This window comes from Neltuma alba, unplaced genomic scaffold (assembly GCF_004799145.2).
Source record: "Neltuma alba isolate B1F8T4 unplaced genomic scaffold, ASM479914v2 tig00011850_pilon, whole genome shotgun sequence".
Classification (NCBI taxonomy): Eukaryota; Viridiplantae; Streptophyta; class Magnoliopsida; order Fabales; family Fabaceae; genus Neltuma; species Neltuma alba.
The window spans coordinates 752,987-772,955 of record NW_021636455.1 but is presented as its reverse complement, the minus strand read 5'-3'; the positions used below and the strand labels follow the sequence as shown (position 1 = coordinate 772,955).

The window sequence follows — 19,969 nt, the reverse complement described above, 5'->3', positions numbered from 1 at the left end:
CCTCCTTAATATAAAATTTTATTTGACTTTTATTTTGATCCTAAATATAAGATTCTAATTCACTTTATCTCTCATATTTATTTATTTTTTCAAGTTAGTCCTTGTAATAATGATAGTTTTAATCAATACACTTGATTAATAAGAATATTTTAAGAAAGATAACACTTATTTATTACAAATAACTAAATTAACTAATTTTTTTAAATCTATTTAAATTAGTTAACTAGTTTTTATATTAATGACTAAAAGCAATATTTTTTTTAGTAAATATTTTTTTAGTTACTCAAAATATCTTTTCATCTGAATAATTAGAAACTAATCTCTCAAATTACTATTCGACGCCATAACGGCACTAATATTATGCTAAGAATAGAAACTTACATAGCCAGAGCCTTCAGAAAAGGCCTAGACTAGAGCCCAGTTGAGGAGCATGTTTAAGGGGCGTAACGGAATTTTAAAGATTATTACGTAACTTTTCGTCTTTTCTCACGACATATCCTTGTTTTCACGCTGTGCGTGGCGCCAATCGTTCAAAAATACGAAATTCTGCTCACTCGCCCTCTCTCTCTTGCGCGCGCTTGAGAAAATAGAAAAGCATGTACTTGAACTCCAGGAATTCGCAGGACCTGGATCTGGATCCTGACCTCGACGACGATGGCTTCTCCATTTCATCATCTTCATGCTCTCAAGGTCACCGATCTTCCTTCAACCTCCGCACCCAACAAGGCGGCTCCATCTGCCTCCTCTGCTTCTCCAACCTCCTTTCCGATCGTCTCTCTCCTACCATCCATGTCTCCTACGCTCTCTCTCAGCTCTCTCGTGCTCTCTCCCAACCTCTCTTCCTTCACTCCCTCCTCACCTTTCACCCGCACTTCCTTACCTCTCCTCTCGTTAATGCCCTTTCCTCTTTCGACGATGAACCCATTGGTTCCCACCTCATCCAGCTCATTCTTTCCCTGTCTTCGGCCGACCATCCCTCTCTTCACGGTGATTTCCTCTCTAGGGTTTCCGATCGCCTCTCTACTGGTTCCTTGGCTTGGAGTTGCCGCCAACTACATATGGTAATTCCTTAATTTCTTCTTTTTCTCGTTCACTTTATTTTTCATCTTTGTTTTAGTCCCGCCATCGTCGCCAGAAGCTATAGGAATTGGCTTCTCCGTGAGAATTACTGCGGTTAATCACTGAATTTTTCATGCATTATTCAAGGGGATAGAAGACGATAAATAATTATCAAAGTAGTTTTTAGCAAGTTACAAAACTTACATGACCGTGAATTCTCATCTGATCCGGTTGTTGTCAAGCTAACATGACGTTCCAATATGTGATATTTCCAACATTGGACTGTGGTATAGCTGCTGTGTCCATTATCGAATAGTTCGATTTCAAGGGAGAGATGTTTAATTTAAACTCTGCTGCGAATTTCCTGATACGATTGGTCTCTCACTCATGCGTGCCTCTTTGTTTGGTTATTTATTATTTAAAAAGTCTGTTGATGAATTCATAGCTGACAACAATCTATAATCTAAACACGATTCGATAGAGAGTAAGGTTTAAAAGAGCTCATTGAATATAAATATATTTATAACAAGATTATCTGCTCATTGCAGAAATAAAACAATTTTTCCTTTGCTAATTAATTTGAGACTACGTAAACAATATTTATGGACTGTTTTATTGTTTTAAATGTACAGCTCCACTGCCTAGGGGTTCTTCTGGATTGTCAGAAGGATGATCCCTATGCTCACATCAAAGATACGCATAGCCTCATCTCCAATCTTGTAGCAGGCCTTCAATTGCCTTGGTAAAAGATATTCAGTGCTGTTAACTTTTTGTTGCCTCTTATTTATTCTATACATTATAAGCCTTCTGCTTTATCAGTGCAGCGAGGACATCCGCGGGGAAATCCTTTTTGTCCTTTATAAATTATCCATTCTTCAGACTACAACCGCAGAGGGCGATGGAATTGATGCTTTAATTTCCTTTTGTCCTAAGCTCTTGTACTTGTTAGGAGATGCCCTCACGAAGACTCAAAATGATGACGTCCGCTTGAATTGTGTTGGTCTGTTGTCGATTTCTCTTGCTTCTCTTTGTTGTGTACTTGACTACTTGTAATTTCATTCTTGGTGGCTCGCTATACTACTTTGGAAGCCTATTTGGATGGGCAGTAACTAGTAAGATGTGGATTTGAGGTTTTTCTCAAAATAAATTTCTCATTCGTCTCATAGTACAAAATTGATTTGATAGCCCTACGTCCAGCACGTCGATAGTATTACCTCTGTTGGCCACTTTAGCGCCATAATAATTCAACTATTCATTGAATGGTCAATGTGACGCCGCCTCTCCCGTAATAGATAGCAGTAACCCTTTACAGCCCATTTGCTAAGCACCTGGTTCATTGATCTGAAAATGCTAAATATCTTATAACCTCTCTGAATCTAAAAGCCATAGATAACAATCCTAACCGCACTCTTTCTCCCGGCAGACTGGCTTCGATTATTTTTAGCACTTTTGACTGTCTTGTTTCCTCCCTCCTGACTAACAGTTTGATCTATTTTTTATTAGCACTTTTGACTGTGCTGGCTCGAAGACATTTGTTCACAGAAGCCTGTGCATATGATACTAGCAGCATGAATTTCTCTGCAGGAGGTAATTCCTTAGAAACAGAGAATGGAAGCAAGAGGTCATCTCTTTGTGCTCTGTTTGCCGAAGCCATCAAAGGTCCACTGCTTTCGTCGAACAGTCAAGTCCAAATCAACACGCTAGATTTACTGTTTCATTATTTGTCTTCAGTAGCCACTTCAGGCGAACATATTCAAGTTTTGGTGGAAGAAAATATTGCAGATTATGTTTTTGAAATATTAAGATTGTCCGGTAAGAACAATCTCCGAAAACTTGTGGAACCCACTTGTTCTATTCATTTCCCAGTGACAAGATGTTGATATAGCTTTGCTTTGCCTATTTATTAGCATCATAACTTAGGCATATCACAAATCGAAAACGTAGGCTTCTCTGTTTGCATTCATCGATGATTGGTTGATTTTTGTGGTCTCATATCTGGAGAAGTCACCACTATTCTAGTTAGCTTTCTTCGTATATTGCTCTTAAAAGTTTGAAATGTTAAACTTAGGCATTGCATTTACTAATTAAGTCTCTTTATAAATTCTTTCCAAATCGTGAAAATTTGGCTTTTTTTTTTGCATACTGTCAGGGGCTAAATTTTCTCTTATTATGAACAGAATATAAGGATCCAACGGTCAAGACTTGTCTGCAAGTGCTAGATCTATTATCAACTGCAGAGGAAGTCTTTAAGCTAAGGCTTATTGTTGGATTTTCAACTCTCATTCCAGTACTACAATACATAGCTGAGGTTCCATTTCACGCAGTTCAATTTGAGACGCTGAAACTCATCTTCAAATGCGTTTCCGAGTGCCCTGGAACAGTGTCATCTTCTCAATTGGAGGAACTAGTTCTTGTCTTGACGAGGATGCTTAAAAAACATTCTGATGGGGAGATGGGAGTGCTCCCTGAGACATTTATAATGGCGTGCTCAGTTTTCGTAGCTCTCATAAGATCCCCGTCTGGTCAAGGAGTTCTTGATTTGTCAAAACCAATTGAAGAAGCAACAAAACATGCCACTGTAACTTGCCTTTACGTACCTGAAAGGAATACCGAACAAATTTTGCACTTGTTGTACCTACTTAAAGAGGCATATGCATACAGTCAAGAAGGAAACTCCTCCAACTCAAATAAACTGAAACTTAGAAGCTGTATTCTAGATATATGCAAAACACATTTACTTCCTTGGCTTTTAACAGATGTTAACGAAATGGAAGAGGAAACAGTCCTGGGATTGCTGGAAACTTTTCATTCTATATTGCTTCTTCACGCAAATGCCAATGCCTCGGAATTTGCGGACACCATGATGTCATTGTGTTGGTTCAGCTTCTCATATGGATGCCTGGGCTTGTTTCCAGCACATAAGATGAAATACAGAATATATTTAGTACTCAGCTCTCTTGTGGATGTTCTTCTAGGTGATGATTCTGGGCACACAATTAGAGATGCTGCTTTACATTTGCCTTCTGATCCTATCGATTTACTGTATCTACTTGGTCAAAGGAGTACTAAGAGTTCAGAATTAGCATCTTGCCAATCTGCTGTTTTGTTGATTTTATACACCAGTTCATTATATGATGAAAGGTAGTTAAGCCTCCTTTCTCTGGTTGACTGTTAATTAGCACATTTTTCTTATGCCTAACCGCTTTTATGTTTGAATTGCCAGACTAGCGGATGAGAAGTTGGTGTTAACATCTCTTGAACAATATGTTCTTGTTAATAGGAGTGATGTTTTGGACGGAACTACTGATGATTTGACAGTGATTCGACTGGTAAATCTGTACAGTTTGTTCAGGGGCCTCGGCAGGATGAGCTGCCCCGTTCCCTACAGTCGAGAAGCTCAAGGAATTCTATTCCAACTCATAAATGAAGGTGGATGGGACTTACTTTCCGCAAGAATTCACTCAGTATCGTTGAAGTGGTTGTTTCAGCAAGAGAATTTGCTCAAATCATTGTGTCTTGAGATTTTGAAATTCTGCAGAAGGTATAGCTCAGAAGAGACTGACGCAATGATCTATGGAGCTCATAATCAAACTGTAGACGTACAGATACTAGCTGAGTTAGTATCCTCAGGGGACAACTGTGGAGCAAGACTCTTTTTATGCTTATTGGCCCAACTCTTTGAGGAAGAACGCCCTGAACATGACATAATTTCTGTTCTAAATCTTCTAACAACTATTGTTCGCGCCTGTCCCGCTGCTTCTGATCAACTCTGTTTGCATGGATTAGGGACAGCAATCAGGACGCTTTGTTATTCTAGTCGTACCTTCTCGTTGGCAATTTTTATGTCTGTCTTGGTTCTGGTTTTCAACATTTTGGGTTCAGCGCACTCTGAAACAATTTCTGCCGATCAGTGTTGGGTTGCTGTGACCATGAAGGTGAGTAGCTAAACTTCTAATCGCACACATCACATGCACTTTTGAAAAAACAAAATGTCTTGGCATTATTTTGGTCGAAGCGTTGACTTCAGTCGCTTGACTTGTCAATCTGACCGTAGTGGCTAGGACGGTGTGGTAAACAGATGGCTTCCAGTTTTGAATAGTACAATGCCTAGTTTGGTCCCCTTAATTTACTGTAGCGTTCAATGCGCACAATCAATTATTAGTTGAGAGCCAATTCAGTCTCTATTTGTTTTCCCTCTCATCTGATTTGGATTTGATGTACTCAGGAGTCAGGAACCCCTCAGCAAGATGCCATAAGTTATCCCTGTGCAATTTGATTATATGGTCCTTCTACTAATGCTCTTTTATCGAATATTGTACTTTAACAAGTTCTATTTGTTTGGGCGTCATTTGGCCCAATTTTCTCATCTTGCGATCCTTTTTGAGAACATCCTAAGGGTATTAGTTTTTGCTTTCAGAAATTAGGAAAATGGTTCGTCAATGGCAAAACATAACTGATGTGCATCCTCATGTTTGGAAAAGCGCGAAAAATTAATGTTTTCATTATGAATATAGGTGAGAGATTGCAAAAAATAATATGAAGCTGAGTTATGTATCCCGATTTAAAATATCAGGAATAAACTGACCGCTGAAAATGTAAGGACCGAATTGAAGTCAGATAAGCCGGAATAAAATCTTGACCTCCCCGACGATAGTTTTGTAACCACCAACTGCTCCAAAACTCTCAAGTTATTTGAGAAGATGGGATTTTTGTCAGTGATTTGTTAATAGTACGTTACCACTTTTGCAGGTGACAGAGTACTGTTCTCCAATAGAAACTGGTGGTATCTTAACAAGTGAAAGTCTCTTTGTACTTGGAATTCTTTCCTTGATTTTGCATCACTCTACTAATAACAAAGCACTTGAAGAAGCTTCGAAGTTCATTCTTTTTAATACTTCTATGGTTTCTTTGGTGGACACCGTTGTCCGCGCAGCTTCTTCAAAGGGACCTGCTTTACTTGACTATGATGAGGAAACAAGCGGCGGTGAAACTCTAGCATCTGTTCTTTTACTTAATTACTTCGCTCTTAGAAGGTATGATGTTTCCTTCAGCATTTTCTTCAGTAGTTATATCGATACAAATTGAAGTCATTAAAGCTAAATATTCTGTTATTCTAGTTTGCATGCTACCCTAGCGCGAGTCGTGGATTGGCAGAACTTCCTTGTTGCAACGAATCCAACAGAGTCTCTCGCCTTCATTAGCATTCGTTGCCATGACCTGTGCAGACTTTTACATTTTGGTTCTCTGGTGGTCAAGATAGTTGCTTCCTATAGCCTGTTAGAGTTGTTTGCCAGAATATCGGACCAGATAAACAGTAAACACGAAGAGTTAATATGTTCGACTGGGTATCTCATGTCTATAAGGAGTACTCTGGAAGGCCTAGTTTCTTACAATGACATGAGAGTAGCTACAAATTGTGCCCTTTGCCTGTCAATGATTATGGAATGGGAAGAGCAGGCAAAGGAAAAAGTACCATTTAAAAAGAGCGGTTGGTGTAGGTTTATTGTGGAAGAGATGACAGTATCATTGGCAACTCCTTGTTTGACATCTCAATCATTCATTAACAGTCAAAGGCCTGCCGTACTTGTCGCTATTGCATTGCTGAAATTGCGTGAAATTCCTGAGTGGATGAGATCTATATTCAGTGACTCGTGCATATCCGGCGTGCTAAAGAACCTTGGTGCTAGTAACTTGAGCAGGGAGATGGTGGTTTTATTCCGAGAACTACTCAAATCTGACTTCTTGAATTCGGATCACATTGCGACCATAAATCAAGTTCTCCAGGTACCCTCTTCCAGCCCTATCGCATCATCAAATCAATGTGTTGATACGTGGGGTACTTTGGAATTTGACATCTTATTAATAATAAACGGTCATTCTAGAAAGGAAAAAATGCTGGGCATATGGGCCAGCGAGCACATTTATTACGATATATAAATCCCGTGGTTATGTTATTTATGATATTTGCAGGCATGCAGAAAGCGTTTGTCCGTTAATGATGGTCAAGATGGTCTGCCACTTGAACCAGGAAAGGCGCGCGCAGCGACATATGGCACGGAAGAAGTTTGTGGATATTTAATTGAGTTAATGTCATCAGAAATGTGTCTAGACACGGGTTCTTGGGGATTTCATTTGGGTAATAACAAACTCGTAGAAGAAATTGAGCTTTTTTTTAGGACATTAATTGTGGATGATAATAGGAGCCGGTTGCTCAATGTAGATAACAGTGAAGGGCTTCATAATTTTACTTAATTTTAAAGGAGGTGCATGTATATCGCTCAAAAACGCAAACAAGCAATGGTCTAGGATATGCTTAACATTGAGGTGAAAAGGATATATATATGTGTCTCTGTGTGTGTGTGTACGTATGTATATGAAAAACAACACTTATAAATTTTGAACTGCCCCGTCGGATTCTTTTCTTGTCTTGGCTTCTCTAACAATGGCATTGTACTTTTATTTTTTTTTGCCCAAACTCATTCAAAATACTATCTCTAATTTTTAATATAATAATTAATTAATTAATCTGAATAGATTAAGACAATTTCTTGAATTATGTATAATAATTAGATATTGTTTTTTTAAAACATTTTTACTAATTATGTATTAATTTAACTATATATTGTTTTATTAAACCTTTAATATATGTAATTATTATAAGGATTATTTTGAAAAAATAAATAAATATAAAAGACAAAGTAAATTAAAATCTTATATTTAAAACTAAATTAAAACCAAATTAGCTTTTATATTAAAAACCGAAAATAGTGTACTAACATTCCCATATGATGATTTGTCGTGTGTTGCTATATATAGTTGACAAATGGCCAAAAAGAAAAAAAATCTAATGACCTAAATATTTTTGAAGTGAGAATTACGAACTATATTATAAAAGGTTAAACTGGAATATTCAGATTGTGTTTCATAATTTGTTGATTAGGTTGGTTCACGGGTAAGACGCCAAAAGGTGTCCGCCTTTCCTAATCAATTATACGGATTTGAATTTGACAAATTACATGTAAGAAGACTGAATTAAGAGAAAAATGAACTATCACTGTTCAAACAGATGTGCAAAAGCAACGCTTGATATTTCCTTCATTACCTCATATACCGAGAATTCTCAGCTCATTAAAAGAAACTTTCCTAGGTCCCTAAACTAGTAGACTGCTGGGTTTTCTTCACTCTACCATTACATCATTTAAATTTTTGTTCGTCATCAAATAGTGGGAAGTACTCACGTTATAAATATTCACTCTTCAATGTCGTGTAAAAATTAAAAGATGATAACTTATTTGGTTGTCCTACGGCTCATACTACCTTCAATATGTTTAGATACTAAATCAACGAGGCGATCATAAGTCCATGTTTTTCTTTCTCTGTCCTCTGGTCGCAGAGAAGAGTACACTTCTTCACAGGTCTTGAGAAAATGACCTTTACCAAACGCAGCAAGGACCAAAGAATCTGTTTCCATTTCTACAACTCTATGAAGATAGCCCATCCTTCTCCATCTTTCCAAAGTTCTACTGCCATCAAAGCCCATTCTAGTTGCATCAAAAATAATTCCAATAGTGACTATGTCAGGCTTCACTCGAAGGGCTGACAATTGAGAAAGAAAAATTCTCAAGTGCGTGAAATCATTCATCTTCACATAAGCCAGCATGGTAATATTAGCGAGTGTAACATTCCATTGAACTTTGGCTCCTTGCATTTCTCCAACAATGATATCCATGCCTTTTCGACTCAAAAGACAAGCGTAAGAAAGAAGGCGCAGACACCAAACAAGTTCAGTCCCACCAAAAGTCGAAAGTAAATCAAGCCCCAAATCTTCTAATCTAGAATACATATAGTTCTCAATATAAACTTCTGCAATTTTTCTTATTAAATCATCCTTTAAAGGGGTTTCTGAGTTCATAAGCTTCCGATAAATTTTTTCCATCTTTGTAACTATCCCAAATCTGGCATAAGCCTCAAGCATTGCAACCAAAGTAGAAGAATGCAAAAGCATTTTTTTGGAAAGCATTCTTTGATATACTGATTCCACCCTCTGAAGTAGTCCACCTTTTGAAAATTCTCTTATAAGTATGTTATATGTTGTCTGACCAAGAGAACATCCATCCCACTCCATCTTTTTCACGCACAAGCCCATCTCATCATACATCTTAAATTTCCCATAGCCTTGAATTAAACTATCATAGGTTTCAGTGTCCGGCAATACATTGGATACTTTCATCTCACTTAGAAAAAACAAAGCGTCACTAAATTTGCCTTCCATGGAGAAACCGTGAATTATTGAATTGTACGCACCTGAAGAAGGTTTGAGACCATGTGTTTTCATCTCCTGCAGTGCAGCCACAGCCTCAACCATCATGCCTTCTTCAGCCAACACACGTATTATTTTGTTATAGTTGAGTTCATTAATCCGACATTCCTCAATTTTCTTCCACATATCAAATACCTATTCAAATACTCAGTAGTCAACAAGAGAAAAGAAAGAAAGAAAGATAACCTCTTCATTTTCCCAGTTTAATCGAAAGGCCGCACAAGAATTTCATCCTAATCTTTCAATTTCTGATAGAATAGCAGTACCACGATGTGAATTAAAGGTAACCATCTTAGCTTTTAATACAACTAAGACCTATCGGCGTCATAACAGAGAGCAAGTTCAAAGGAGAGAGAACCTGAAGGATTTCTTTGGATCTGGAGGCATGTTTAAGAAACCTGACGACGGCCCAGAACTGGTCTTTAGACCAATCTCCATCTTCTTCGAGTATGCGGAGGGGGCTTGAATCTTGCTGCTGAAGCTTTCGCAGTAAGGATTTGAGGATGCGATGCTCATGGTAAGTCTCAACAAGAAGGGTTTTGTGCTGTAGGGAAGCCCTTTGTGAAAATGTATCAGTTCGCGAGATACGAACAGGGGACAGGCGAATTCGAGTGAGGAGAGAACGGAATCCGGGAAAGGGTTTAAGGAAGAGGGGGTTGCAAGGCTTCGCTATTGCGCCGCACTTGAAGCGGAGATGGCGTATGGGAACCGGACTCACCAGATTCGCCATTATAGTTAGTAAGTTCGCTCCCTCTCATTCCTCCTCCTTGGCCTTGGCGCCCTCGTAGGTTTGATCAGAGAAGATACTTCTTTGACTCTATCCAGTCGCGTCCCGCACACTGCCTAATTTCCCAAATCCAATCGAACCACTATGAACAGCAATTGGATTTAGAGCTGGTAATATGGGCGCGCGGGTCCAGCCCGCCAAATAAAAAGGGCTCGGGTTGGCAATATGCCAGCCTGTCAAGGTGCAGGCTATTCCAGCCCATATCATTTTGAGCCCGCTCTGTCAAGGGCAAGCCCACGGGCCCTTTTTTTTTTTTTAAATTTTTCATATAATTCCTAATATAGTTAAAATACTTTGATCCTCAAATTCCACATGAACAATTAAACATTGCTTCTTTCATATCATAGCATAAGTAATTAAACACTTTATATATTTGTGATTTTGTATGTAGTTATACGAAGATTATCGTCCATCTTTTATTTTACATTTATTTGTTGTGTCACTATAAAAGCCTTTATAAAATTAAATAAACATGTGATACTTATACATTTATACATAAAATATCTACTTAATTAATTTGGATAAGAAAACTAAACTACTTTGAATAAAAAAATAGTTAAATTAATTATTTATAAAAAAATATTAGTTTTTAAAAATATATTCTTAAATTATAAATTAATCTTCACTTTATTTTATCATAACTCACTACTCAAATTTAAGATTCAAAGCCTAATTTTAACATTTCAAATTAAACTCAACCTATATTAATAATAATAGTTTTTATTTAAAAAAAAAGAATATGTAGGCGGGCTCGGGCTGGCATTTGTGCGGGCTACTTTAGCCTACACCGCCGCGGGCTGGCCCTTATCCGTACCGTCAGCCCGCATTACCACCTCTAATTGGATTAAACTCCGATTGTATGAATTTTCTTTTATTAAATTTATTATATTCCTAGATAGAACTAATTCCCAATTGCTGCTGGTAAAAAAAATTGTCAATTACATCTTATAAAATACACTTTTTATAATATTTCTTGAAAAAATCCAAAAAAAATGAGTATTAAATTTTAAAATTTCATATTACAAATTACTACAAAAATATATTGTTATTTTTTTAGTGTAATTATTTTCTTTACGAGTATGATAATTAGTATTAATTTGAAATTTTGAAATTTAACCGTTTTTTTTAATTTTCCCATATTTCTTTCAAAAATTAGCTTTAAAAAAATTGTGTCTAACTTAATATTTTAATTATAGTGCAGTTTCATGCTTATAAAGATGATGAACTCCTTCTGCTAAGCTGGCCTGTATCACCATATCATCAACTATTTTATTGGGACCAACACATTATTTCTCCCCAAAATTTGACCCTTTCTTGTGGACCTCCAACATGAAGAGCATCTTTAGAAAATATATATATATATATATATATATAAAACCTTTCAAATCTTAAAACAACTCATTGCAAATTACAATTATAATTATTAAATTTTACAAAATTTACCACCTACTTTTTTAAAAAAAATTGTAATATTATTCAAGAGCGCGTTACACATGATCACCAAAAGAAAAATCAAGTTCCTTCAAATTTGATATAATTTTACTTTTAAAAATAATTATAACGATAACCTTGCAAAATTTTAACCTCGATTTTTTAATATCTAATCTCTTTAATCATAATTTTCCCCCCAGTGTTTATCCGGACAGTGAAATCTTTCTTCTCCTTTTTCTTGATACAAATAGGCAGTGTTATGTATTAATAATTCGCATATTTAATGGTCATCCCTTGACTTTATTAGCTTTTTACTCATTAAACTCCACGTAGACATTAATCTCAAGCTCCTTAATTGTGTCAACATCTCTCGCATTTCTCTCTTGTATCCTCAAAACCATTCGTCATGGGGTTCCATTGGCCGAAGCTAAAGGTTCCAGATTTTGTGAGTATCAAATTCCTTGCATGCTTCCGAAAGCTTTCCATCATACAATGTTCCTCCTCCTACTTCTGCTTCTGAACGCTCCACTTCAACAAGCCACCACGTCCTGATATTGGATGATTTACCTTCACTTCTCGTCCCACATCATGTTCTCACATCACTCATCAAAGAGAGGCTTCTTCAGGCTTCTCATTATAAAGTGCAGCAAGTTCTTGCAGAGATCAACTCGTGACTAAGGATAGCAATTGCAGCAAGGAGTGGTGTGTGCTGCTGTGTGCTTGAACACAAGATCAGGGAGATTTGAAATTGTCGTTACGTATTTCAGAGAGATTGCTTGGATGCATGGTTGGATCAGAACAAGGTTACCAGCCCTTTGTGCGGAACCTGCTACTTTCAGGTAATCAGAGACAATAAACTACCCATTGATATCATTGATCGATAGAGATCTTATCATCTCTGCACAAAATCAACCTTATTATAACTTTAACCTGCGCTCTTTGCTTTTCTTTGATCTCTCTCTTGTTTACTTGGGTTAAAGCTGATGTCCTGTTTAACATGTTTATGCCCCTCTTCATGGTTGGTCTCTTTTACCAACCAGGCTTTTTTTTTTTTTTAAGAATTTGTCCTTTTCCCATGGTACTGTTTCTGGATAGTAGAAGGGGGAAAAAAAATTCAAGTTGTGACATGACAATAAAACAACCAACTTCTACTAAAAGGATGTTTGGGATTATATAAAAATATTTTTCAAAAACACTTTTTCACAAAACGAGACATACTCTTCCATATATTTATTTCGTATACTATAAAAACACTTTTAAAAATTTGCTTTTCATCCAAACACTCCTAAGTGTACTAAAAGAAACTGAACAACCAACAACATCCCCATGAGTGGTAATCAGCTTTCGTCTTGGTATAAATATAGAAAATGAATACATTAAACGAAATGTGTGTTATTAAACATCTAACATTTGAAATTTAGTTAGCTATAAATAGCTCTCATCTTTCATTCTCGCTCAAGAAAATAAATGAATGCAGTTCACTGTTTTTACTTTCCAATTAAAGATTCCAAGGGCAAAACAGAATCATCCATACCATCAAATTGAGGCAGCTGGTAAAGTGAACCAAACCACGATATGACATGTTTTAAAGTTCCGAAGCAGAAAAATATGACTGTGGATCCACAAATATACAAGCTAGGAGGCTAGGAAGACCTAGATACATGGACCAAAATATGTACCTTAAATTTAAAGTGAACCTTACTTAAAACCAACTATAATGCCACAAACAGCACATGAGTGACCAGAACTCCTAAGCTGGATCATATCATCCGAGTGGAGAGAATAAGGATAATTTCTCCAACTATAACAATCTTCCATTTCACATTCACCGAGGATCAACAGAAGAGCAGCATACGAACTGTACCCAGTATGGTCTGCTCTTGACTTTCCTCTTTTCTCTCTTGATGCCTGCAGGATATCTTGCTGGGGAGTTCCATTCTTTTCCAGCCTCGTCTCTCACAGCCTGTGCAGCAGGGGACTCGGGGCCAAGAATGTTGTTAACAGTTGTCAATCCAGAGCCATTATCTGTTGCAGCTTTACCATTTTTAGAAGACACTGGATTTTCTTCCAACTTTGGAGACTTAGGCTTGTTGCTATTGGCAGCCTCGCCAAGGAGGCTCTTCAAAGGTGTGCTGCTCTGTTTACTGGTGCTCCAGTTTGTTACCTTGGCTATAATCTCTTCATTCTTCTTTCTCCCTTGAGAATCATTAACAACTTGAGTTAAGGTGGGAAACCAAGCAGCCTGAGAAGACGACGGATTTGGTTGTTGTGGGTTATGTCCCTTCTGGCCTTCTGAATCAGCAGCTTTTGGACCCGCGTGATCATGCTGGACCAAAGTCATGAAAGATGGTGGTTCAAACATATCTGGTTTCTCAGACAGGGTTCCCTGAGTTGCAGCTTTGGAACTGTTCGAGTTGGATTTCCCTGCTTCTGCTGATGGCAAAGTTTCACCTTCCATAACAGCCGGTGCGTCAGATTGGACAGAGAGAACTGATTGACATATCATGAAAAAGTAAATCAATTGCATATCCTCCCAAAAAGTGCAAAGAATTATTTAAGTTTTATACAGAAAATGCAAGTTGAGATGGAAAAATGAGATCTTTCCCATTTTCCCCACAGACTTTAAGAGCAAACTTAGAATAAAGAAACTTCTGATATGCCATCAGATTAAACCAAGAAGTAGAGATATTTAATACTATCTCCGGTCCTAAATATAAAAACTAATTGACTAATTTAAAGAAATTAACGAAATAAGTTAAGTTAATTATTTGTAGTACTAATCAAGCATATTGGTTAGAACTACCATTATTACAAAAATTATCTTAAGAAAAAATGCATAAATATGGGAGACAAAGTAGATTGGAATTTTATATTTAAGACCAAAATAAAAGTCAAACAAAGTCTTATATTAAAGACCAAAGATAGTATTCAACATATAAGATATTAAGATAAGCCGAGAAAAAATAGACAAAATTCATAAAGCATTGAAATTGTACAAGCGTGTTATGTACTCAATAGATCCACCTTATTCTAAACAAAAATATAATTTGCAGCAACATTTGATTAATTATCCCGATATTATATATCAATAATAATAGTGTCATGCAAAATGAGATGCTGATAAAGTACTTATCATACAGTGACTAATCACTTGTTTCCCTCTACTCCCAACATACACTGGAGTAGGGTAGGAAACGCCAAATGAGGCTTAAAATTCTATACCAAAAGTATGACTAACACAACTAAACTATGCATGTGCTAGGTAAAATTACGATCATAATATTTGAGTTTTGTTTCCTATCAAAACTAAAGTCCATTAAAGTTATCTACTTTTCATCCTTTAGCTTAATATGAAGTTTCTAAGGTACAGGAGGCATTCTATTGTAAAGCAACAAACATACATACCTGAAACAGAGCCCCAGTTTCCTTCCAAACTGTCACAGCGACTACTGGAGTCAACTGAAGCATCAATTACAGATGAACCAAATTTAGCCAAACTATTACCATTTCGATCAGAAGCAGTCACAACACTAGTTCCAGAAGCTCCCCCACTGTGCTCAACAGCTGTATTATCTTCAACAGCAGATTGAGCAGACTGGTCAGCATCCAAATGAGAATGTGGGGGAAGTTCCCTGGCATGTTTTTCTACAGTCTTCGATGGCTCTGCACCCTGTGCTTGAGGTGAAGTAGAATAAGTACCACTTACTGTATTACATTCTTCCTGTACTTTGCTGTTGTTAATGATTTCATCTCCTTGGGAGCCTTCCTTAATACCTAATACTGCATCTATATCTGTGCTGTCCACACTTGTTGGTTTCTTTGCTCGCCCATACATGACATCTTCTGAAACAATTCGGCATTCAAAAAGGGTGCTGCCAGAAGTGGGTGACAAGGTATCTTCCACAAGGGAGTCTCCCAAACCCTGAGTATTATTTTTATCGAATTTCTCTGTTTTACCAGTTTCACTGGTCTCATCACTCTTAAATAAATCACTTGATGTCTTGCCTTCCAACTGCAGGAGGAGGTCACTAGGTTGAATAGTTCCCACCTTGATTCCAATATCACTTTCCTCGTCACCTCCTTTGCATTTGCTGTCTAAGACTGCACCATCTAAATAATTTCTCTTTTCCTCGCAGTGGCTTGTCCCATCTCTGTTAACTACACTAGTTTGACCCAGTGAGGAGTCAATTGATATATTTCTGAGATTCTCTTCAGATGAGGCCCGGACACCATGTTCTGGAAAACTTCTCTCTTGTGAAGTTTTACTAGCGTCATCGATCTTCTGTTCTACAGAGAAGTCAGATGCATGGCTCTCATTCTTCTCAGTGTTCACAGGATTATTCATAAATGCTCTAACTTCATCTAATTCTTGTTTACTTTCAGCTGTCAGTGCGAGTGGATAAACTACAGCTGGTTCTTCAGCAAGTGCATTTTCAACCTGAGGCTCAGAGCAGGCCTGCTCCTGCTTGGTGATATCATCTGAAAGATGCACATCTGGAGAAACAATCTCACTTTCTTCACTCAGTTGGCTTGGCTTGAAACCAGAATGATTTTCCTCACTAATAGCATCCTTCAAGCCATCTTCCTTAACTTTAAATGCTTCAGTTGAGTGTAGATTGTTGAAAGATTTTTGTGAAACTTCTTCCTCGCAATCTTTAAAATCTTCAAAATCATCAGATGGGGCAATAACACTACCTTCCAACAAATTTCTGAACTGTAAGTTTTTACCAACATCATCAGACCCCAGTTCTTCAGAAGAGCCGACAGTATAAGTCTTACTAATCTCAGACTTCATAGAATCCCCAGAGGCTCCCATTTCTATTAATCTTTGATCACCATCAACAAAGTCCATGACAGGAGAAACTCCAGCATGCTCTTGGGCGGTCACTTCAACCATGGGCTCGCTGTTAATACCACCCTGCTTAATGCTATCATCCATAACATGCATATCAGGAGAGAGAACCTCTTTTTCTTCAGTCAGTTGGTTTGATTTGGAATTGGAATGGCACTCCTCAGTCACAGACAAAATTTCCTTTAAGTCATCCTCCCCATGCTTTAGTGATTCAGATGAGTGTGCGCTTAAAGTACTTTGTACGACCATTCCACCATCCAGACCCTTACAATTTTCAAACTCACTCTGAGAATGAGTTAAATCAGGATCAGACAGTGTAAAGACATTAATACCTCCTTCTCTCTTTTCCTGAAAAGCATTGACTGGATCACTAGAGGAAGCAAACTGTAGCATATGAGTCGACTCCATCTGAACAACATTAGTAGAAGCATTTGAGTCAGTAACAGAATCAGAAGGAAGAACATTGTCTTGAGGCACCACAGAAGATAAAGTGGCATTGTATTTGTGGTCAAGTGCAGCAGCTCCATCAGCCATTTCACCGCTTGCAGTTACCTCATCACTAACCTCTATTTTAGAAGATTTCTCACATATTTCATCTACAACATTACTGGAAGATTTTGCAATCTCAACCACATCTCTGTCTGATTCAATCTCGCCCATTCCTTTCGAATTAGTCTCTGCAACAGAAGTCAAATAGCTATCTGTCACATGTTTACCCATTTCTGGAATTACATCTGACGTGGCTTCAGCTTTGTTGTGATGTGAGTTACTTGGAACACTTAAGGAATCATCACTATGCACAACAGTTGATGCCTCTGTCTTCAAATCTGAATCAGAAAATGATGATGGCTCCACAATAAAGCCCAATGGTTGACCTGGCAACTCTGATGTTTTTCCTGCCTCAACCTCTTCACTTTTCAAAGCTTCAGGGTTTTGCATTTGGAGGTCCTCGCTCGACTCGACAATTAACTGGCTCCCACTTGCAGCTGTGAAAGCAACTATTAGTAAAATGGTACCACATGGGAGAAACAAATCTAGCTTAAGAGAACATGAAAGAACATGTCAGGAAATACCTACAAGTATGGAAGAATTCCTTGCCATACGAATTTTTTAAATAAATTATAGCAGTTTTAGAATTCCGTACAATAAAGAGTCAGCATACCCCAACAATGACGAATCTTAGTTAACATGAAATAGTCCCCACTCAACTTAACACTGTCATTTAAGAGCATAATACTACCATATTAAGAGGAAACACAGAAGTACGTGAGTAAAATGCTAATTCTAAAATTGCTTGCAGGTAATAGCTGCAACCTGATAAAAATGAGAAGTTATGAAAACCGGATATCAAGTTTTAATTGGACTATCAAATCAGCTAAATCAGAAATAACTTGGACGATTTCTCTGTTTTTTTTTTTTTTTTGGGGGGGGGGGGGGGGAATAAATTGCAGGCACATCAGTCAAGTATTCCAACAAATATTGAAGCTTACCATCAAAAGTTTTATTTTCAGATAGCTCTGAAAGTTTTGGATCGTTCCTGTTAAACTTTTCTGCATGAATCGTTGAATCCGAACTTAATCCACCATCTGAAAAGTCTGTAACAGCATCTGAAAACACCTCATCTTCTGATCTCTTTATTTTTTCTCCGATCCCACCACCACCCTTCTCATTTTTATTCATTTCCATGGCGGGTTTTGGACCTGACACAACAAATTTCACACACATCAAAATATCAGTGAACTTGTTTCTGCAGAAGATACAAAAAATAAACAAATATTAACGGAAGATTAATTTATTTTGCCAGAGGGAAAGAACAAAAATGAGTTCAGTGACAGGTATTTCATAGTAAAGATATAAAATATATTATTTGACTGACTTGGCGTCTTGTGATCATCGTCAGAATCATCTGAAGCGTTGGAATGGGGATGCCCCTCTGAGTCGAACAGTTTGTAACCTTCAATAGTTCCACAGATCCTCTTGTGAGCACGCCGGTGTTTGGCACTTGGATGCGGATTTGGGAAGGGCCATCCACATTTGTGACATAAATGGACTCCATGACTCTCGTGCCCTTCAAAATCAACCAAGGACCATCAAAATCTCCCATTCCAGAAACTCATGAAAAACCCCAGATACAAGTTTTTAAAAAAAAAAAAAAAAAGAAAGAAAAAGCGAAAGACAGAGACTTTTCCCTTAGAAAAAAAACCAGAAAGACAGAGACTTCTCCATAAAAGAAAACAGAAAGATATAAGAGAGAGAAAGAAACAGCGAGATTGAGAAAAACAAGGCAGACTCAAAACTCGTTAAAATAAATGGGAAAGAGCTAAAAGCACCTGGAGTGGGAATTCGTCTATGATCGTGGTTATCCATGAGCAAGAAGACTAGAAGAATGGATCAGGTTAAAGGAGTTGCAGGCGGAGGAAGAATGAGTTATGAGAGAGGGAGTGGAGCAGGCTGCGACGAAGCAGATGGAGGAAGCAGACTTGCTGGCAAGGGAAGAGACACCAGAGCGGGGAGAGACCAGACCAGCGCGAGTAGAATAGTACACTGAAGCGGTACACATGCCCAGAACAAACACAATTAACCTACCCCGCGCTTTCTTCTTTAATCTTGACTATTCACAAGACACAAGCATCTTCCAGTCTTTTCAGTTTTCAGTGAGATAACGAAGGGTGAAAATGTCATGCAGTGGGAGCACGGTAAGCCAGTTGGAGGGAAGCACAGAGGATAGAAGCTCTCCGAAGCACGTGCGTGGTGCCCGTGACAACCTTTCCACCGCTTTGGATAGGCTTGATCCCTTGTCATCACAAATGCTAAACTCACGAGACTGTGACATTCGATATGATGACGGGCCAATGAAGTAAATGCTGGACCAGGACTTGAAGCTGAACTGGCTTGCCAAAATACTGCAAGTAGATTGAGAGTAACATATTTTGTCTTTCGCAGTGAGCTTCCCAGTTCCAACCATTTTGTACTCCCTGGGAACGGCATATGCCCCACCTTGGTATGCTGATCCTCACTCATTTGACATCTCAGTCCAAAACTGTCTAAACCAATGTTCAGATAGTATAAATACTTGAACTTATTTGATTGAACGGCGTATTTTTTAAAAAAAAATAAATAAATTTCAGCGTAATATGTCCAGGGCTCTGATAATAATAATTAAAAAGAAAACTTCCATTGTCACTTTTCTTTGCCAGGATGCTTCCTTTTGGAAAAGCATCCCTTTTTTTTTTTTTTTTGATAACCTTTTAATGTTGTGTGCCGAACTTTTCTTTGCAGTATAATATGTATTAATGTGTATGAAGGACTCTGTGTCTAACTGATAGTTGCTTGTTTTCATTTTCGGTTAAGATGGCTATTTAAGGGAGAAAGTGTTGCTGAAAGGGAAAGACGTTATCACGGGTACCATCCTTTGCAATATTGATGACTGCGTAATTTTTTCCTTCTCTGAGAAATAGGACAATATAGGTCATCATGATCGTGATTTGTGAAAAGCATTTATTATAAATTTGATTTGGTT

General features: G+C 37.7%; 3 protein-coding genes across 4 annotated transcripts; 1 reads left to right on the top strand and 2 right to left on the bottom strand.

Moving 5' to 3' along the window:
• The first annotated feature begins 596 nt into the window (after positions 1-596).
• On the top strand, positions 597-7,351 carry LOC114718557 (protein PRD1). Its single transcript, XM_028903913.1, has 9 exons — positions 597-1,061; positions 1,692-1,801; positions 1,884-2,059; positions 2,563-2,871; positions 3,237-4,200; positions 4,283-4,994; positions 5,809-6,092; positions 6,177-6,843; positions 7,030-7,351. The coding sequence occupies exons 1-9, from the start codon at positions 597-599 to the stop codon at positions 7,309-7,311; spliced, it is 3,969 nt and encodes a 1,322-aa protein (XP_028759746.1). The 3' UTR covers positions 7,312-7,351.
• Positions 7,352-8,087: 736 nt separating this feature from the next.
• On the bottom strand, positions 8,088-10,235 carry LOC114718425 (pentatricopeptide repeat-containing protein At4g14190, chloroplastic). The gene is made up of 2 exons (XM_028903727.1): positions 9,738-10,235; positions 8,088-9,514 (listed from the first exon to the last, which is right to left on the bottom strand). Exons 1-2 carry the CDS (start codon positions 10,107-10,109, stop codon positions 8,348-8,350), a joined length of 1,539 nt encoding a protein of 512 aa, XP_028759560.1. The 5' UTR covers positions 10,110-10,235; the 3' UTR covers positions 8,088-8,347.
• Positions 10,236-13,108: 2,873 nt separating this feature from the next.
• Positions 13,109-18,959, bottom strand: LOC114718528 (uncharacterized). 2 transcript variants are annotated; one of them, XM_028903875.1, is made up of 5 exons: positions 18,780-18,959; positions 18,326-18,517; positions 17,940-18,149; positions 15,003-17,435; positions 13,109-14,048 (listed from the first exon to the last, which is right to left on the bottom strand). In XM_028903875.1, exons 1-5 carry the CDS (start codon positions 18,814-18,816, stop codon positions 13,423-13,425), a joined length of 3,498 nt encoding a protein of 1,165 aa, XP_028759708.1. In that variant the 5' UTR covers positions 18,817-18,959; the 3' UTR covers positions 13,109-13,422. The 2 variants fall into 2 exon arrangements, with proteins under 2 accessions (XP_028759708.1, XP_028759707.1); XM_028903874.1 differs by having other exon boundaries at positions 13,109-14,087; positions 18,780-18,957.
• Between the last annotated feature and the right edge of the window lie 1,010 nt (positions 18,960-19,969).